The 19,855-nt window shown below is 39.6% G+C and overlaps 4 protein-coding genes across 6 annotated transcripts in view; 2 read left to right on the forward strand and 2 right to left on the reverse strand.

Annotated features, from left to right (window-relative positions):
* Positions 1–19,855, reverse strand: part of LOC311046270 (uncharacterized protein) — a 249,409-nt gene that overhangs the window by 165,450 nt on the left and 64,104 nt on the right. The gene's annotated exons all lie outside the window — the stretch shown is intronic.
* LOC311045925 (C-type lectin domain family 17, member A-like) overlaps positions 1–19,855 on the reverse strand; it is a gene marked incomplete at its 5' end in the record, with an annotated part of 158,061 nt that overhangs the window by 101,456 nt on the left and 36,750 nt on the right. The gene's annotated exons all lie outside the window — the stretch shown is intronic.
* LOC311045933 (interferon-induced very large GTPase 1-like) lies at positions 692–12,597 on the forward strand (the record flags this gene model as incomplete). The annotated part of the gene is made up of 10 exons (XM_084058006.1): positions 692–774; positions 2,182–2,311; positions 2,750–2,851; positions 3,657–3,809; positions 4,881–5,069; positions 7,079–7,252; positions 7,388–7,421; positions 8,605–8,642; positions 8,745–11,875; positions 12,594–12,597. The coding sequence occupies 10 exons, from the start codon at positions 692–694 to the stop codon at positions 12,595–12,597; spliced, it is 4,038 nt and encodes a 1,345-aa protein (XP_083914132.1).
* LOC311045934 (interferon-induced very large GTPase 1-like) lies at positions 12,594–13,541 on the forward strand (the record flags this gene model as incomplete). The annotated part of the gene is made up of 1 exon (XM_084058007.1): positions 12,594–13,541. The coding sequence occupies one exon, from the start codon at positions 12,594–12,596 to the stop codon at positions 13,539–13,541; it is 948 nt and encodes a 315-aa protein (XP_083914133.1).

Raw genomic sequence — 19,855 nt, forward strand, 5'->3', positions numbered from 1 at the left:
CTGTAGGAGTACTGTAAAAAAAAAGAAGAAAGGTTTTGCAAAAAGCCGCCTCCTGGTGGCGCTATAACAGGCCCATGTGAAACATTTTGGGCAGAAGTTCTTCTCTGACATCCAGGGAGTGTGTGTGCACAGTTTCACTGCGATCATGCCAACGGTGCCGGAGATTAGCTGTTCACAAACGGAGGGGGCGACGAACACACACACACACACACACACACACACACACACACACACACACACACACACACACACACACACACACACGGACGGACGGACACACACACGGACACGCAAACGGACACGGACACGGACACACACGGACACGGACACACACACACACGGACGGACAGAGAGGGTGCAAAACATACTCTCTCGCCAGGCCTTTCGGCATTTTCAAACATTTTCATAATATTGAAAAATAAATATTTAGATTAACAAGCTTCGGGATTTGGTGCGGTGTGGGCGTGAAGATTTAGGCTATTTTTGCCGTACACTGAAGTATAAACAGGGCTTAAGTGGTTAAAGAGAGAATGCCTCATTTTAGAATTAAACCTAACACGTGTTTTTCCTGTGATGTCTGCAGGTTAAGTGTGGCGTAAAGGACAGCAACAACCACTAGACTTTGAAGCAGGTGACAGAGTGATTCGCTATCGGAGAGCACTGCACCACCCTTCCTCGGAAGGAAGCACCGATGTCGCAGTGGCAAGAAAATATGTCCTGCTCACCGGCCTCCATCAAAGGCCCAGTCAAATATGGGGAGCTCATTGTCCTGGGGTATGAAACGTTCATTTATTAATATTCATTGAATAAGCTCTATGCACAGCTGCCAATTCCTTCCAGTGTCCGGGTGCTGATAACTCTGAAAGTTAACTAAATGGAACGGAGCATTCATTAGAATCATTGGTACACCTATGAAAGAATTAAGAAAGCCGCCCAATGTCTTTCCAATACAGTTGCTGTGCATAGAGCCTATTGACCATGTTCCCACTGCGGTCATGCCAGTCATCATTTGGTCACTCATCACTTGGTGACGTACTGTACAATAAGAGCTAAATGGCCATTGTGTGAATGTGCTCAGTGGTTTTGCTAAAACACACATGGCTCTTGTACAGCATCGTCTAGAGTTAGACTTTAAAGGGTTGTAAGTGATATGTGTTTGTCTTTGGTTTACTGGAATGCTTACATTGACCTTCAACTACTGATTGGCATTTGTGACTAATTCCACCTTAATCGAGGGGATTTCAATTCCTTTTTAGTAAAAACGAAACAAAAAAAAAGAAAAAAAAAAAGAAAATAATAACCGTCCCTTACATCAATGAAGCTATCAATATTCTTATTTTGTCAGTTGTTGGCTTCAAATAGATTAAAAGTTCTGAAGAAAACAAAAAAAGTGAACCTTGCAGGTGACAGTGGTTTTGCTTTGACCAAATTTGACTACTCAAGCAAATAAATGCAGTGTGTAGGTTTTACATTCATTACTGTCGTTAAAATAGCCAATCTACAAGCTCACAGGGCTCCCATTGTGAATTTGTTGATCGGTTGTTTTCGCTATTTTGTAAAATGTTGGAAAGTGAAAGTGGTTAAGTTTGTGTGTTGGTTATTGACAAGAACTTGTGACTTAATAATAACTATAGATTCATTTATACTGAAAAAATAGGGTTTGGGACATGTCAGGTTTCCACCCGACAGTGACCATGTTGTAGTTTGAGTGGGAATTGTATAGTGTAGAGACAGATGGCTAGTTTAAGGGCAAGAGTCAGGGATCAGTATTAACTTGTCGGTTTACCAGCCACCATGGTGGGTAAAACCACAGTGAACTCTGCTTGTGTTTACTGCCAGCTCTGGTTGTGCAAAAAATGCAAGAAATAAGTGGTTAAGTGGTAAAAAGTGTGCCACATAAGTTCAAAGAAGAAGCGTTGTCAGTGAAAATAAACAAATGGGGACTTGTGGAAATGTTGGCAGACGTAACCTCGCAGGCCAAACACAAAGTGTTATAATCTATGTACTGTACATCATATAACCTGGCCAGGTTGATCCTATGACTCTTTGCCATGAAGCTCCATATTACAACACTGCCCACGCATACTTGCTGTTCCAAAGATTTGAAACCAAACTAAACTTGTCACAAACTTACTTTATTAACCACAGCGCTCCCACCACTGTTTCATCTTCTCTTCACAGGTACGATGGCTTCCTGCCCAACGGGGACGAGGCCAGGACAAAAAGCCACTTTGCTTTGTGCCAGAGAGCCACGGCCAACGGTGTGAAACCAAGCACTGTACACATGGACGGCACTCCAGAGGCAGCAAAGGTACAATCAGTGGTGGAAGAAGTACTCAGATTTGGGACTTTAGTAAAAGTAACAAAACCACAGTGTAAAACATACTTTCTTACTTGAGTAAAAGTTCAAAAGTATTAGCATATTATATTAGCAAAAGAAAACTTTTGCTATGCTGACAAGTCTTAAGTGTTTGAGTTCAGCGTGACTTGTAAAATAGTGATTGTGCATAAGATGGTGGCGTTATTACTTGATTTCCACCTAAGACCTGCAAATAATTGTAGTGGAGTAAAAGTACAATATTCGCCTCTGAGATGTAGTGGAGTAGAAGTAAAAGTATTGGAAATTGGAAATACTCAAGTAAAGTACAAATACCTCAACATTTTACTTAAGTACAGTATTTAAGTAAATGTACTTAGTTACTTTCCACCACTGGATGTTTCTAACAGTGAACTTCTCTGTGTTCCATAGGCTATCAGCATCATGGACCAGCACAGCATATCCTACACTCTCTCCCAAGCCTCCATGGTGGTGGTGGAATACGGTCCTGACAGCAATACGGACATGTTTCAGGTCTGTAGGATCCAACATGCATACATTATGCTTTGCACTATATAAACCAGTGATTCAGAACCATGTTGGCCGTGAGGATATTGCTAGTGGGCCCCCACATAATTGCCAAAACGCTAAGATTGTATTGAAAATATAACCAATACATATATCAATGAATAGGAACTTAAAGTATGCTACGTTAGTTGCCACTAGCCTCGGAAACCTATGCCTTTTGTTTTGTTACAAAAGAAAAAAAGGCTGGGCGAGCCATGCAGGAACGATGGTCTTAGGACCTTGTTATCTCCTAACCAATCAGAGTGCAGAGGGATGTTGCTCTAAATTTGGTGACGTCAGCACAAATGGGGGGGGGGGGGGGCATAGATTGGTGAAGCAATAGGAAGCGCCGCATGAATCCGGGCGGCTGGGTTTGGATCCGCCCTTCAAGACCATCGATTCGGCTCGTTCTTTCAGTCTAGTTGCCACTGATCCAAGGTGGAACACAGTCGATTGATTGATCATTAAAAATGCTGTATTCTGATAGTTATAGAGTGTTTGTTCAGTAAGAATCCGGTCTCTCCAGCTCTTTAGTGAAAACAACTAAACAATATTGGAACTGGAACATTTGAAGCTGATGAATAATTGTCTTCTCTCCTGATTGGCGGATAAGCAGGGTTAAGTGTCCTGCTAGGAATCAACCCTGGGACCTTTTGTTTCCAAGGCAGCCTCTATACCCATTCAGCTATCGCCACCCTCCTATAATGAGTAACTATAATGACATGACATCCCCAAAATAATGTGCAACCCCTTGTGTGTTTGTCTATAACAGATTGGGCGGTCCACGGAGAGTCCCATTGACTTTGTGGTGACGGACACAGTGCCCGACAGCCAGTCCTGCCGCATCATCTGCCAGAGGAGCCCGCCCTATGCCGCGCACATCTATGCCGGCGGCTTCGACTCCTCCAAGAACATCTTCCTGGATGTAGGTTATGAAATGTCAGATGAAATGTCTCATACACAATTGTGTTTGTATGACTGTGCAGGGAATCATAACTTGTTGTCTCCGCCAGGCCGAAGGCTTGGCGAGAGAGTATGTTTTACCCTCCGTCCGTCCGTCCGTGTGTCCGTGTGTCCGTCCGTCTGTCTGCGACCAGCTAATCTCCGCCACCGTTGGCCCGGTCGCTGTGAAACTGCACACACACACACCCCTTTGATGCCACAAGCAGAACCTCTGCCCCACATTTTTCAGATCAGCCTGTCATAGCGCCACCATGAGGCCGACTTTTGCAAAACACATTTTTTGCTATTACTCCTACAGATTTTGTCCAAAAAACACGCAAATCGTTACACAGTATCTCTATAGTCATGTGATCAACACGGATCTGTCTGATTTTCCATATTCCATCCTGATTGGCTTCCAAAGTTTGCAGGATTGGTTCATTTTGAACAAAATGCCTCAAATCATGAACGCAGCATGCGATTTCCATGACATTTTCCACAGAGATTCCCACTTGGCCCAGGAAGAAATGCCATCCTTTTCACATTGGCCTGTTATAGCGCCACCAGCAGGTCTAATTTAGCAAACCACATTTTTGGAACAAAATGCCTCAAATCATGAATGCAGTGTCCGATTGTCGTGCAAGGCCTAAGAAGAAATGCCACCCTTTTCACATTGGCCTATTATAGCGCCACCAGGAGGCCACAATAATCTACCTGACCTGGCGGAGACTTGTGCTCCGAGGAGCACTTTTTCTAGTTTGATATTGATTCATCCGTTATGAACAAATGCATTCAAAATGAAAACCTGGAAAATAGGCAATTACAGCGCGTTGCAATGTGATGTGTTGTGAGCTTTTAGATCTGCTACTTTTGAAAAAAGTTTGGTACTTCTCCTTACTATAAGTACACGTATTTCAATGCCGATGCTTTTGTATTAAAAGTAAATATTTAAATACAGTACTTTTACTTGTTGTAACATAGTATTTTGTGGTATTGCTGCTTTTACTTTGGTAAAAAATCTGAGGATTCTTTCACCACCTTCCTCCCCCTGCAGGAGAACTCAGTTAAATGGAAGACGCCTGATGGACAGATGGACGGACTGACCACCAACGGCGTGCTGGTGATGCACCCGCACCATGGCTTCACTCAGGACTCCAAGCCCGGCCTGTGGAGGGAGATCTCGGTGTGCGGCAACACCTTCACCCTCCGGAAGACCTCCTGGGATCAGCAACGGGGGAAAATGGTGAGGACTATATACAGTATACATGTTCACAACAAAGAGTACACGTGCACAGACAAATGATCAAAACAAAATAAATCTAGAATAGTTGGCAGTGCACGTCATTGTGCGAAATCAAAGATACAGAAATCAGACGGTCACACAAACTTCCGTTCTGACGATTTAGTGCACCACATGCCTCCCTTTTTGCCATACATAAATAAAGAAGCAAACGATAAAGCACACACATCCATTCACTAATAACCAGGTGCTGGGCTGAGTTCAGAATCCAAAGAAAATAAGTTTTGCAATAAAGTTAGCTTTGGAGCATCACCCAGTGTCTCATACATAAATACACACATGACCCTGGTAGAAGATCACATAATGATAAAAGTGTTACTCTGCATCGCTGATTTGCGCAACATGCAAATTTTGATTCATCTTGTGACTTGTACGCCCTTGCTGAACGTGAAATTAGAATAAGCCAAGCGTGTTGCTTGGTGGGTGTTGTGTGCCATATTATTATTATTATTATTATTCATGCTAATATTATTATTATTATTAATGTTAAAATTATCATTATTACTCTCCGCCAGGAGAGTATTGTTATCACTGCGTTTTCACTTTCTAAACATGACACACCGATTGGTCAAGCCTCACGTGACACGTGAAATACTGTGATCTGATTGGCTAGTGACGCCACCGGGCCTATATATACATGGCATCACTCTGACAGTGTCTCTGCCACTGTCAGAGTGAGGTAAGACGGGAACCATGAAATGGCTGCATGGCTGATGCATAATTGGCAGATAGGACAGATAGGACATTTATATAGACAGGAGGGATATGACATAGGACACTTATACAGACAGGAGGGATAGGACACTCACACAGACAGAACGGAAGAGGACACTTACCCAGACAGGTTGGATAGGACACTTACATATACAAGAGGGATAGCGACCTATAAATACATGTGTCACTGTGATAAGCCAGATTCCAATACCGAAAATCCGGCCACTAGCTCACTCCCAGACCTTCGAACCGGAAGTAGTCAAGTAGTCGCGGTCCAATTGTTCCTATCTGTCTTATTGGACAGATAGGACAGATAGGACACTTATATAGACAGGAGGGATATGACACTTACATAGACAGGACGGATAGGACAGGAGGGATAGGACACTTACACAGAATGAACGGAAGAGGACGCTTACCCAGACAGGATGGATAGGACACTTACATATACAAGAGGGATAGCGACCTTCGCGACCTTCGAACCAACACAAGTCTTCTGGCGGAGAGTTGTGCTCCGAGGAGCACTTTTTCTAGTTATTATTATTATTATTAAGAAATCGGAATGGGACATTTCAACAGATATATTGGCATGAAAATAAGCTTAGTAGTGTAAGTGTAAATATGAGTAGTGTAAATATTTTGCATGTATTTCCTATTTTAGTTTGTGTTGGGGTCAGGGGGTCAGGTCAGGGGGTCCAAGAGACCCTTATTACATTCTCTGTATGTACATTTGATATTTGCATGTTGGTTTAATTTAAACCCTATACTTAATTGACTGGGGTCCTCCAGGGGTCTATAGTTTGTCCCCTCCCTCTTCCCCTCTACACCAAATCCTTTGGCCTATTTTGATCGAATGTTGGCCTATTATGACATTCCCAGAATAGGAATGCTCGGGTTCATGGGGTTAATATCAGCTAGGCCTAACCATCAATTTATTGAGTTATAACCCATGTACCCATTGGGTTTTGCCATTTTAGTTGTATTATAGAAATTGAATTGTATAAATGTATTAATCTTGATTGATTCATTTATTTGTATTTCTATGTACTGTATGTCTGTACCCTCCCCCAAACACATTTGCACAAGCACTCAAAGTACCACAAAATGGAAATAAGCTCTCAAGCTTCTTCTGTTTAGTTTTATGCTTTGGACAAAGCATGTTCAAATCTATGTTCATCATATATATTTGCATTCTTGTCTACAAAAAACATCAACCAAATCTTATGTTCTCCGTCCAGGTGGACAGTGAGTCTCAGGAACTGGTGGACGGCTCGCTGATCGACCTGTGTGGTGTAACCCTTCTGTGGCGCACGGCCGAGGGCCTGGCGCTCATGCCCACCATGGAACACCTGGAGGTCCAGCGCCAGGAGCTTTACGCCGGGCGACCCTGTTTTGTTTACAAAGCCCAAAAAGTAAATTTGTTTATACGTTCTCGCAATTATTTGAACAACTACTAATCATCAGCTATAATGATGGTGAGAGCTCATACTGTACAATACCATACTGTGCATGTTGTTGAAATGAAATAACATGACTGTGTTCAACAGGATGGTGCTGGCATCTTGAAGGATCCACAAAGAGGTGAGCTTTTATTGTCCTTCAATATTTCAATGCTTGATGAGGTATCATTATCATTAGGGGGCCAAGCACGTAGTGCCGTGGTCCCCTATTGTTTTTGTTGGTTCTATTATTCTTCCGGCGTTTTAGTATTTGCCTAACCATGCAGTTGTTTTTTTAACGAAACTCTGCAATATGGTAGAGGGCTATGTCAAATGGCGAAGACACAAAACCCTCTACCATTGGCCAAAGGGTGCTGCTATAGCACTCAATTGAAAATGCAAACTTTGAACCGGTATAACTCATACCCTGTGTGAGCTATACCATGAAACTTCAATACACATATGTCTCCTCATGGCGAACAACTTAACCTCTTTGACTTTTGACCTCTGACCTTTAGATCTCCCACCATTTTGAATTATATCAGTTAAATTCTAACTTGTCTTGGGGGGTTTGATCAATCTGCACAAAACCTTCTACACAGGGCTTGATTAACACCCCTGGGGGCACTGAAGCTCCAGAGCCCCCCACCCCTGTGTGCGTGCACATACATGCACACACCACATACTGTATTCAAGCCATGATTAAACCCAATCTTAATCATTTGAGCTTAGAAACTGTGTATCATATCGAGTCCATCTTACACCTATTGCTCAAAGGCTGCAGTCCATGCCTATACAACACAGTCTATACAGTGCTATTCAGTTTCATAGACCAACAACAGCTATTTCTTCACTCACAATATATACAATGGCTTAAATCATTCCAAGCAATTATATGACTGCAAGCAACAATGCAAATATAATAATGCAACACAGTAAAGGGGCTTACAACTAAAGTTACAGCCAGTATCCACTGGCTAGCATTCATAAGAATGGAAATTCATATTATTATTATTATTATTATTATTATTAGTATTACCCTTATTATTATTATTATTATTACCCTTATTATTATTATTATAATAATTATTATTATACCTCAAAGCTGTTGATGCTGGAAGCTCAGAGATGAAGTTATGAACATAGAACACATTCTCACAAGTGAACATACTGAAAGCTTATTAGAACCAGTAAACTTGTGACTGAACACCTCAAAGTTTATTACACTTACTTTCAGGGAAACATTTGTTATGACTAATTATATTTAAACAACACAGCATTGAGTTTACTGTAATGGTTTAACCTGTATTTGTTTATACAAATAGGTTCCTCCGATGAAGTTAGCATCAAGAACACGGCTGAGGTAAGATAACTAACTGTATTTGGTGTCACAAGACATTCAGGGCTTTCTGCTCCATATCAGATTGTATTAACATACTTTTTTATTTTTTTGCTCATTTTAAAGGTCGGCCACGGACTGCAATATGTGAACATTTCTGAAAAGATCAGCCCAGAAGTCGAACGTTCAAGAGAATTTAATGAACTGCTTTGCAGACTTAACCTCGAACACAACTATCAAGTTAAGTTGTCAACTGCTGACTTTCTGAAAATAGGTCCTTCCATAAAAAAGCCTCATGAGATAACTGAGAGAGATGTAGCTCATGCATTCCTTCAGAAGTTGTTGATGCTAGACCATAGAGCCAGGTACATTCCAGTAACAGTAGCAAGTACAGAAGAAGACCATTTAAAAGACAATCCAGATTCTGACATGGTTGCCACAGAAGAAAGTTTATTTGATATTCTAAGCATGGCCAATGTAAACACTGATCAGAGTATTAAGCATTGTCATGTCCATCCAATGGATGTTCAGATGGCTGTGTTTCACTGCTCAGATAGCTTTCTCAGGCAGAACATGATCACCAAATTATCACAGTGTCAATATGCCTTACCTTTGCTTGTGCCTGACCCATTCACAAGGGACATCCAGTGTCCTTTGTGGACATTTAGGCAAATAAGAAAAAGTTGGAAGGTAACTGATAATTCAGGTGCCATTACATGTAGGAACTTGCCTATTTGCCAAGCTGAGACACCTATGGTGTCATTTTTCCGACTTGGCTCAGTGTCATCATCTAAATCTCAGCTGATGAATACCTTGATCAATGACCGTCACAGCACGTTCTTTCATAGGAATCGTCCAGGTGCCACCAAATCTCACTGCCTGATAGATGGTATGGCAGAGATTGCCTGGTACTTCCCGGCTGGAAAAACAAATGATGCTTTCTCTGACTGTGTTGCCTTCTGTAATCTTCATGGAGATGCCCTATCACTTGAAAAACAGCGTAACATACTGATCGATAAGGCTTCAGTCAATGTTGTCCTTTTACCTACTCTGGGAAGAGGTGACAAAAGTATGACAATGGTGTCAGACCTTTTTAAGGGTCCAAAACCTCTCATTTGTCTCCTTGCTGATAATGACTCTGTTGCAAAACAGATAAAACTAGGAAAGTATACAATGGGTGTGAAGGATAGAAGTCAGTCAGATGTGGCTGAAGAATTGAACCGAATCATTAGAAACATATTGTCAACATCAAAAGCATCCTTCCAACTTGAAAGCATGGGAAATGCTTCTGGGATCAAAACAGATGAAGAAGACCCTGAATGCAAAAAAGGAAAATCTGCTGCTACGAAGATTGTTCATTTACTTGAAAGAACAGAGCTGTCAAAGATCAAAGACACATTTCTACCACGTCATGGGCACTTGTGGCATGAGTGGTGTAGAGTGAATAAAGAGCTGTACCACCTCAGCGGAGACCTTGAGAAGGACAAATCTGAAAAAGAAAAGAAGATGACACAAATTAGACAGGAACAATGTGACAAACCATCCAGTGAGCTGATGCAGATGTTTATTAAAAACCTGCAATCTCCAAAATTGAATGAAAAACTCTACTTCCTAAAATGGATTGAATTCTTTCTGGATAACGTCTTCACAGATAAACTCTCTGAAATCAACAAGGAATATGATAAAAAGTGGTCTGAGGTCTTGGCTTTGAAAAAGAATAAAGAGCAGGACACATCACCGCTGCTGAAGAAGAAGCAAAAGGAGTTGGAGGACATTTCAGATAAACTACAGTCAGCAACTGTTGGAGTTGAGCACATCCTGAGAGAAATAGGACAAATCTATGAAGCCTGTGCATGTTTTAGTAATAGAGAGAACTTGTCTCATTACCCTAAGCTGGCTGCAGAGCTTATGATAGCAGGACAGCCAGTGGAACTGATGGATGGAGATGCAGCTCATGTGCCTTTAACATGGATCACAAGTGTTCTAGGTGAGGTCATCAAAACACTCGGAGACAAGAAAGTTTTTGTTTTGTCAGTTTTAGGCATTCAGAGCAGTGGGAAATCTACAATGCTGAATGCAATGTTTGGCTTGAAGTTTGCAGTAAGTGCTGGCAGGTGCACTAGAGGGGCTTTCATGCAGCTAGTGAAAGTGTCAGAGGAGATCCAGAAAGACTTCAAATTTGACTATGTCCTGGTTGTGGACACTGAAGGACTGCGTGCTCCTGAGCTGGCAGGGCAGGACACTCGTCACCATGACAATGAATTGGCAACATTTGTCATTGGCCTGGGAAACATGACTTTGATCAACATCTTTGGAGAGAATCCAGCTGAGATGCAAGATGTTCTTCATATTGCTGTTCAGGCCTGCATGAGAATGACACAGGTTAAACTGTCTCCAAGTTGTGTGTTCGTTCACCAGAATGTTACAGCTATTGAAGCTGGTGACAAAAACAAGGTGGGAAAGAGACGTCTACAAGAACAACTTGATGAGATGACCGAGTTAGCTGCCAAAGAGGAAGGTTCTGCTGCAAAGTTATTCAGTGATGTCATTGCATTTGATGTAGAAACAGATGTGAAATACATTTCTCAGCTGTGGGAAGGCAATCCACCCATGGCCCCTCCAAACCCAGGTTATAGTGAGAGCATCCAAGAGCTGAAGAACACAATCCTCTCAAAAGCATCTAAGTCTAATGGATTGACACTATCAGAATTCAACAGCGCCATTAAAGACCTTTGGGATGCCCTGCTCAATGAAAACTTTGTTTTCAGTTTCAAAAACACACAGGAAATTGCACTGTACAGAAAACTTGAAAAAGAGTACGGGAGATGGACCTGGGATTTAAGGCAATCAATGTTGACAACTGAAAACCAACTTTTCATCAGAATTGAAAATGAAAGACCACCATTGACCAAAATTGACCACCATGATCTTGTCAAAGGCATTAATAAGAGCCGAAAAGAGGTGGACGAAAAAATGAAAAAGCACTTTGACGATAACAATGTTAAAGATACACTGTTACAATGGAAAGGACGATTTGAAATCAACATTGAGAATTTCCACAATGATCAGGTGAAAGGAGCTAAACAGAAGCTAGAGAAAATCATTCAACAAAGAAATGCTCGAAAAATGCTGGATGACAAGAAGACAGATTATGAGAACAAGCTAATAAAAAAGAGCCAAGAGCTTGCCCACAAATTAAAAGAAACAGGAAAGGATGAAAAGGCACTTGCAGAGGAATTCAACATTGTTTGGAAAAAGTGGGTTTCTGACTTCACTGCTAATATTCATCCCATAAAGGAGATCAACATTCATGACGATATTGATTCTGTCCTTAAAGAGAATTTCAGTGGAACACTGCCGAATGTCATAGCAAAATGCAAACAAGATTACAAAAAAATATCAAAAATTGCAAATTATTATGATTATGTAAACATAATCAAAAAAGACAATGCTGATAAAACTTTTCTACAACATTTTGGACAAGCTGCAACTCACTTAAAAAATAAACTCACCTCGGCTAATCACACACTTCCTCAGGAATATGTTCAACAGATAAAAACATTCATTGATGAGGTTGAGGTCAAATCCAATGCCTTAATTAAGGCCAAACCTGTTAACACTACAGGTTATGATATCAGTTACTTGTATGAAGTAGCAAATATGGTCCAAACCAAAGTGAAAAAGTTTGGAATGGGAGATGAATATGTCCTTAAAACTGAGTTCACAGTTGAACTTCTACTTCATGTATTTGACATTGCAAAAAGTTGGCTTTTAGAGTCTCACAAAGAATTCAAAAAGAACAATGATGCACTCGCTTATTTGGAAAACAAAAAGGACCAATACTATAACGTATTCAAAAGCTATTGTAAAGGTAGCTCATTGGCTGCTGTGCTTAGTGGATTACTTTGCAGTGAAGTTAAAGTGTCTACAATTCAAGCTGTATGTGACAAGACTGCCATTGACTTGGCTGGACAGATGAAATGTGGATACCCTCCCTTCAGTGGGAATAGGAGGGACTTGGAGAAACATGTGTTAAAATCACTAGCAGAGCAAGAAAAGTTTAGCAGTTATGTGAACTACATCAGCAATCCAAGGAAACACGTAGAGACATTTATAGAAGAAAATGTTAAGAAATACATTTCACACAATGACAACGAAGTACGCTGTATCATGAAGAAGAATGTGGAGGACATAGTCAGGCGTCTGAATCAAGCACTGAATGACGCGACAGCAAAGTTCAAGTCTCTGAATCAACACAAAAACACTGACATGTGGCTGGAGGAGTTTTCCAGTCAGGTAAAAGGTTACCTAAGATTTACTGCTACCAACTGGGTTGGTAATTTCAATGACACAGATAGCTTTGACTTTGACTTTCTTAAAGGGGAGATTCAAAAAGGCTTTGATTCCATGAAGGCAGATCTGGACGGCCTCTCATTCAAAATGGTGGATGCCCGAGAGAAACCAGATAGCATTCTTATCGACCAACTGTGCAGGTGTTGCTGGGTACAGTGTCCTTTCTGTAAAGCCATTTGTACCAACACACTTGAGAATCACAGTCCAGATGATCACATTGTCCCTTTTCATCGTCCGTCTGGAATCACTGGATGGCACTGGACAAACACAGTGGAACTTTGCATTTCTTTCTGTACAACAGATGTTGCTAGTGATTTAATCTTCTTCCCTCGAGGAAATCCAGGGGAGAGCTTTCCATACAAAGGGTATCGGACAGCTGGTCCAGACTATGCTAACTGGAGAATTACCCCTGATGAATCAAAACTGACATACTGGAAATGGTTTGTCTGTCGATTTCAAAAGGATCTGGAGGATCGTTATGGCAAAAAATTTGAAGGCAGTGGAGAAATCCCTAAAGAATGGCGGGAACATACAAAAGAGCAAGCTATTGATAGCTTGAAGGACATGTAGAGTAGACTGTGAATGGGCCACAAACAACCACAACATACTATATCAAATACCAGAGTTATTTTTAAAGTTAAAGAAGCAAGGCAAGGCATGGCAATTGTATTTATAGCACATTTCAACAACAAGGCAATTCAATGTGCTTTACACAGAATATCAAGCAAAGGAAACAGAATAATACAATTACACAATGACATTAGGATGCACAAAACAATATGAGTACAAATGTATATAGATACCGCTACCGTGCAGAGGAGAAAAGAAAAGAGAAAAATAACTCAATCAAAGGCAGCAGCAAACAGAAAGGCCTTTAGTTGTGTTTTAAAATAAATAAGAGTGTCACCAGACCTGCAGTTTTCTAGGAGTTTGTTCCAGGTATGTGGAGCATAAAAACTAAATGCTGCTTCCCCACGTTTATTTGTGGTTGTAGGAACAGAAAGCAGACCTTTCCCAGATGACCTGAGAGGTCCTGATGGTTCATGATATCGTACAAGATCAGAAATATATTTTGTCCCTAAACCATTTAAAGCTTTATAGACCAACCAATTATTTGACACACAGGGAGCCAGTGTAAGGATTTAAAAACATATTTTGTTGTTTGAGGGAAGGGATACCCTGAGGGAGACAGTACATCAGTTATTACTGGATTATTAATGTAAAAGTCCATTAACGTGCCTGGACTTCGTGATTCTTTTTTTTTGTTTTTAAAGCAACTGGTGTGACAGTCATTTGAAAGAAGTAGAACAAAATGCATGTTTTTCCCCATCCTAAGTTATGAGTATTTGTTGTACTAAAATAATGATGATTAACTGGAAAACATTGAGTCATGAAATGTCTTTATTTTATTTGTTACTTATTTGTTAATCATTAAGCACAATCTTGTCAATTGTCCATTTACACCGTATATTATATAAGTGATAGATGCAAAATTCAATTGGATTGGGCCATTGTGTTGTCATGTACATGGAGTGATCTTCAACTAATTAAACCTTTTGTGTAATTGACAAAAATGTTTCTCTATAATATGATATTAAAACGTAGAGAAGAAACTATTTGTGTGTGCATCATTAAAGCTACAATCCATTACTTTCATGTCATAACCTGGGTGCTGAAATTGTCTCTGTTGATTTATAACAGAGAGCACTTTAGAGTTAGTTTTATGCAGTGTTATTCAGTACCTCCAGCAACCAGTAGTGTCCTACTCCACACCAGGGAATAAATGTATTGAGACATGTAATGTCTCAATAGAAGAGCAGGTAGACCAACTACAACCATTCCATTGGTGTTAGCTATATTGTATGGGTTATGGGTTGGTGCGGTAATGGACAGTTGACAATACAGCAAGAAAACAACATGATACAGTAATACAGTAGTATTTGTTTTTTCTTCAGAAAAGCTGTATTATAGAAAACATGAAGACAAAAAAGTTCTGAAAAAAGGTATACATATCACACAGTAGTTACATAATGACTCTTCAGTTGATAAAATGGTTTAAAGTACAGTAGTTGCATTTCCAGTCACATCTCCTCTAACTCTGATGTAACTGACGATGTCATGACATCACAGTTGAGGAACTGAACTTCCTGTCCATCCAGAAAGCTCCATTTTAACCATTTAGACCATGGGGTCTTCAACGTTTTTGATTCAGCAGGGACCCCTTCACTACATATTGTATAAAAATATGTTGCAGATTAAACTTTTCATAGATTTCATAGATACCTTTATAGACTTGTTTGACAGCACTGTCATCAGTGTTGGATACATTTATGGTTTTGTTTATTTACACATCTTTTTGCAAATTTTGGATTCATGTTAATGAATATTTTCAGACATTTAACCACTTATAAACCCTTAATTAATATACTTGACCTTTAACTCTGTACTTAGTCTGCTCTTGTAGATCGGCTATTTTCTGCTAATGTTCCCCTCAGGATAGGGATTCTAGGGTTCAAGTGGTTAATGTAAAAAAATAAATAATAATAATAATAATAAAGTTTCCAATCACACAAAGATTTGGCGGCCCCCTGTAGTAACTCTGAGGACCCCCTAGAGCTTGTAGATCTGCTATTTTCAACCATGTATATATCAGGCTTTGAGTTGTACACGAGCACAGACCAATCTGCATCATCATGGAAACGAGGGTCATCTGCATCACAGCCGAAGCTAATCCACAACCTGAATGAAGATTTATGACATCTAAGGAAAATAAAAATGTTTTGTTTTTATGCACCATCAGCTGCAGCATACAGTAACAGCAGCTATTCTTCCTGGAGACCACAAACAACTTTTCATTGTGACAGTGTTACATAACAACTTACACCCTAAAACATAGTGACATGAGTAATGATTAATTCCTAGTCAAATATGCTGTTTTAATCTATTTTAAAATACAAATTTACCATTTTCTTGTGTGATATTTCTGATATTTCTAGATTCCATTTATGCATAGCTCAGCATGCCATGTTTATTTAATTGAGTTTGTCTGATCTTGCTTTTGGAAAGGTGAAATATCCTCCTTTCATGTATGGTAGAGTAAACATGTATTATACAAAATAAATGAGTCTTTGCAGAATTAATGAACAGAGTAATGTGTTTTTAACAAATATCCAAGCTAGACAATTATGCATTACAACAGCATTAGTTCTGTATTCAGAACCTAAACCCACTGCTCTGTTTTGTACATTTATAATGTCTTTATTTTATCCATTGTAGCACTAGATCATAATGTTGGAAAATAATCAAGATTGGACAATATTAAAGCCTGAATCCCCTGTTTGGTTCAGTTTGTATCAACCATTTCCCACATTATAGAAGTACCATTTCTCATCCTAGCAACTATCTTATTCATGTGTTTTGTCCAAGGTAAGTTACTGTCTAAGATAATTAATGTGGACATAATTTGTAGAATAAGTTACGGTATTTGTATAAATGGTTTACCTAAAGTCTAATGTCTTTTTCACACCTACTTAGAAAGGACGGGTGTGTAGGAGAGAGCAGCCAGGTTAGAGTCAAAAGAACTGGTCCTGCACACTATTCACTTACAAAACATTATTTAACAGAAAACATTTTGGTAAACTGACCTTCATCAGGTATCTAAATCAACTGAATAGACATACTGGCCCTCATTTATCAACGCAGCGTATAAACCGGCGTATATTTTTCCATATATTCGGCCGTACACCAACGTCGAAGTCACATTTATCAACGCATCCTACACAGCTGATCCGAGCTTACACTTGGTCCCAGCGTTGATAAATGTCACGGCTGAAACGAGCGTCATTTAAATAACACGCCCTTAAATATTCTCAAAACGCCCCGATTTTACGACATGAAGACGAACCAGAATACGACCAAAGACATGAAAAGCCAATAAGAAACAGTCCCCCCCCCCCCCCCAACAGGGCCAATGTGTAGGGGAGACCGGAGACAAAAGTAACACTTTTTGTATTTGCCTTCATAATTCACAGACTACTTCAATTATCGTAGTCATCTTTTGCTATAAGAAACATATATATGTGCCCTAATTAATAATACGATTTATAAAATCCCATATTCTAGCTAGAAACACCTATACTAACTTAGGCTGCTGATGTTAATTTGTGACCAATAACATAGGGATACAATTCATCTAAGTTAAAATTAGCTGACATCTTATCTTTTGACAGCAGAAGGAAAATATCCTACTGTACACTCAAAAATGTACATTTACACCTTAAAATCAGTTTTTTGTTGAAAACTTCTGCTGAGATGAAATGATCATTCTATCCTTCCATAGGCAAAGAGAGGACCCTACTGAGCATGTGCACAACTCTCACCCCTCTAGCTTATTTCTAATTAGAATTATTGAGTGTGTTACCTTTGCCCCCTGTTACTTTTGTCCCCAGTCTCAGAACATTTTAGCTCATTTTTTTAATTTTTAATTAATTTTAATTAATCATGTACTTATGATATACTTGGAATTGTTTTTAATTGATAAAACGTTGTGATTTTTTTTTTTTTTTAACTGTTTTTAAATATTTTGAAATAGTATGTATATCTTTTTTAATTTAGGAAACGAAGAAAAGGGGATATTATTTGCAACCCTTCAAAATTGGTCCACGACCCAAACATGGGTCCCGACCCACTGTTTGGGAAACACTGTAAACTAGGGGACACGCACAGAAGTGAGGTCCAATCATTGAGTCACACCAATCAGTTACTGGTAGTAAAGGTGGTAAGTGCACAGTGGATATTAAAACCATGCACTCAAAATGCAATAATAATAAATAATAAGTAAACAAATAAAACAATAGAAAGAACAGAACATTACTTATTGAATGGATAGTGTTAAATATGAAGAGTGTCTACTGAGTCATGTAATCCAGTCAATCTGTGGTTTGTCCCAGGAGAAATTGCAATAGTAAACATTCAAGGTTATTTATGATCCATCCATCCATCCAAATAATATATTAAACGTTGGTTGAAATGTGAGGCCTTAATTGGACACACAACCATCAGATACTGGGCACAGCTCCAGATTTCAGACGATCACCTATTTGGTCTGTGGCTTGAAAGTGGTCGCTGCATATCCTGAGTTCTTGCTTGTACGTCTTCAACTGTTATGTTGTCGTTTCCAATTGCATCCAGCCATGTCTGGCACAAAGTTGGGGGGGGGGGTCTAAAATATCTACAGTAAATACTAAACGTAACCACTTCAAAACTGTCTGGGGCTATCACTAAAGCCAGAGTACGCCTAAGGAAATAATTTGATGACTGGTAGGAGACTCAAAGAGTCTCCATTGAGTTTATTATTTATGTGTCAGACTTTCATTAATAATCATGGATATACTAAGATATCAATAATGGGAAAGAAATATATCCAAGAGTCCATTTGAGGTGCATATCACGATAATAAAAAATACTGACTTTAAACTAGCGATTACAAACATTAAGTGTTTATGAAAATGTGTAGCCTACTAAGGCAGAGTTTTTCAACTGATGTGCTGAGTCTGAGTTGACTGAGTGTGCCGTGTACACTGCTAACATGTCCATATCTCAAAACAAGGCGGAAAAATGGACCGCTAATTCGGTTGTGACATTTTCGAGCCTGGTTGAGCTCCGTTCTACACTCAGTCACTTTGTGCTAGTGACGTAGGGCGTAGGCTATCAGGAAACAGCTGTGTGTAGGTACAGTAGGGGTCTGCTATCAGAATAGCCAAACCAGGGACCACATGTGCAACTAAATTGCACACATATGGGGCGCTACAGCAGTGTTACAGAATTGTAAAGCCATAACTCGCTAATAGGATGGGATTTTCAGGCTGCATATCAACCAGAAAAACCTAGTGTGTTCAAATAATGAATGAACTACTCAAGTTAATCATAGGACATTGTTATTTCTGCATACTGATACCTGTCTATCTCAGTTTGACAACAGCCAGATTTAATCAACTGAAAAGCCTTTGATCAGGCTGCATTGTCAAAGGACTGTGAATCAGAACTTTGGCCAAATACATAATCGGTTTGGGGGTCCTTGACATGAAAAAGCAGTCCTTCTCAAACATTATCAAGTCAAGGACCCCCGCATTGATTTGTATTTAGCCACAGACCCCTTATTCAAATATATGTTGTGCCAGGGACTTTTTGCAAGATGATACATTTTTTTTGGCTATTTGGCTATTGGCTATTTTCAAACAGCTGAGGTATAAAATAGGTTTAAAGTGGTTAAACTGATTTTGATGCTTTATTCATACATTTTCCTGGGGACCCCCTCGGAACCCCTTCAAGGAACCCTGGGGGTCCCTGGGCCCCACTTTCAGAACCACTGCCATAAAGGACCATACCTGCCAGTTTAACATGAGGGTCCTTTGTCATTCTTGAAAGCCATTTTTTATTTCTTTCCCATTATTGAAATATGGGTATATCCATGATTATTATTGAACGTCTGACACATAAATAATGAAATAATAATAAATAAGTGAGAACTACAAACCGTACCTCTGGCCTGACCTCTGGACTGGTGGAAATAAATATAAATCACATACAGGCTATACATACTGTATACAGTACAGTATGTGGCAACTGTGGACTGTAGCAGAGCTGCTCTTAGCACATGTTTCTATTGGGTTCAATGAGAGCTTTGAGAGTACAATTGATCAGTGTTTAGCTTACATCTAATTAACATTATGAAGTAATTTGCTGAATAGTATACTAGTATTTTAAAGGTGTTCTAGTGATATTTCTAGGTTAAAACCAAAAAAAAAGTTATTAGTTAAAAGGTTAAAACTATATTCTGATAATCATTGATATAGAACAGGGGTGTCAAACTCATTTTGGGGTAA

This window comes from Gymnoscopelus microlampas (genome assembly GCF_963454915.1).
Source record: "Gymnoscopelus microlampas genome assembly, chromosome: 5".
In the NCBI taxonomy this organism is placed as follows: domain Eukaryota; kingdom Metazoa; phylum Chordata; class Actinopteri; order Myctophiformes; family Myctophidae; genus Gymnoscopelus; species Gymnoscopelus microlampas.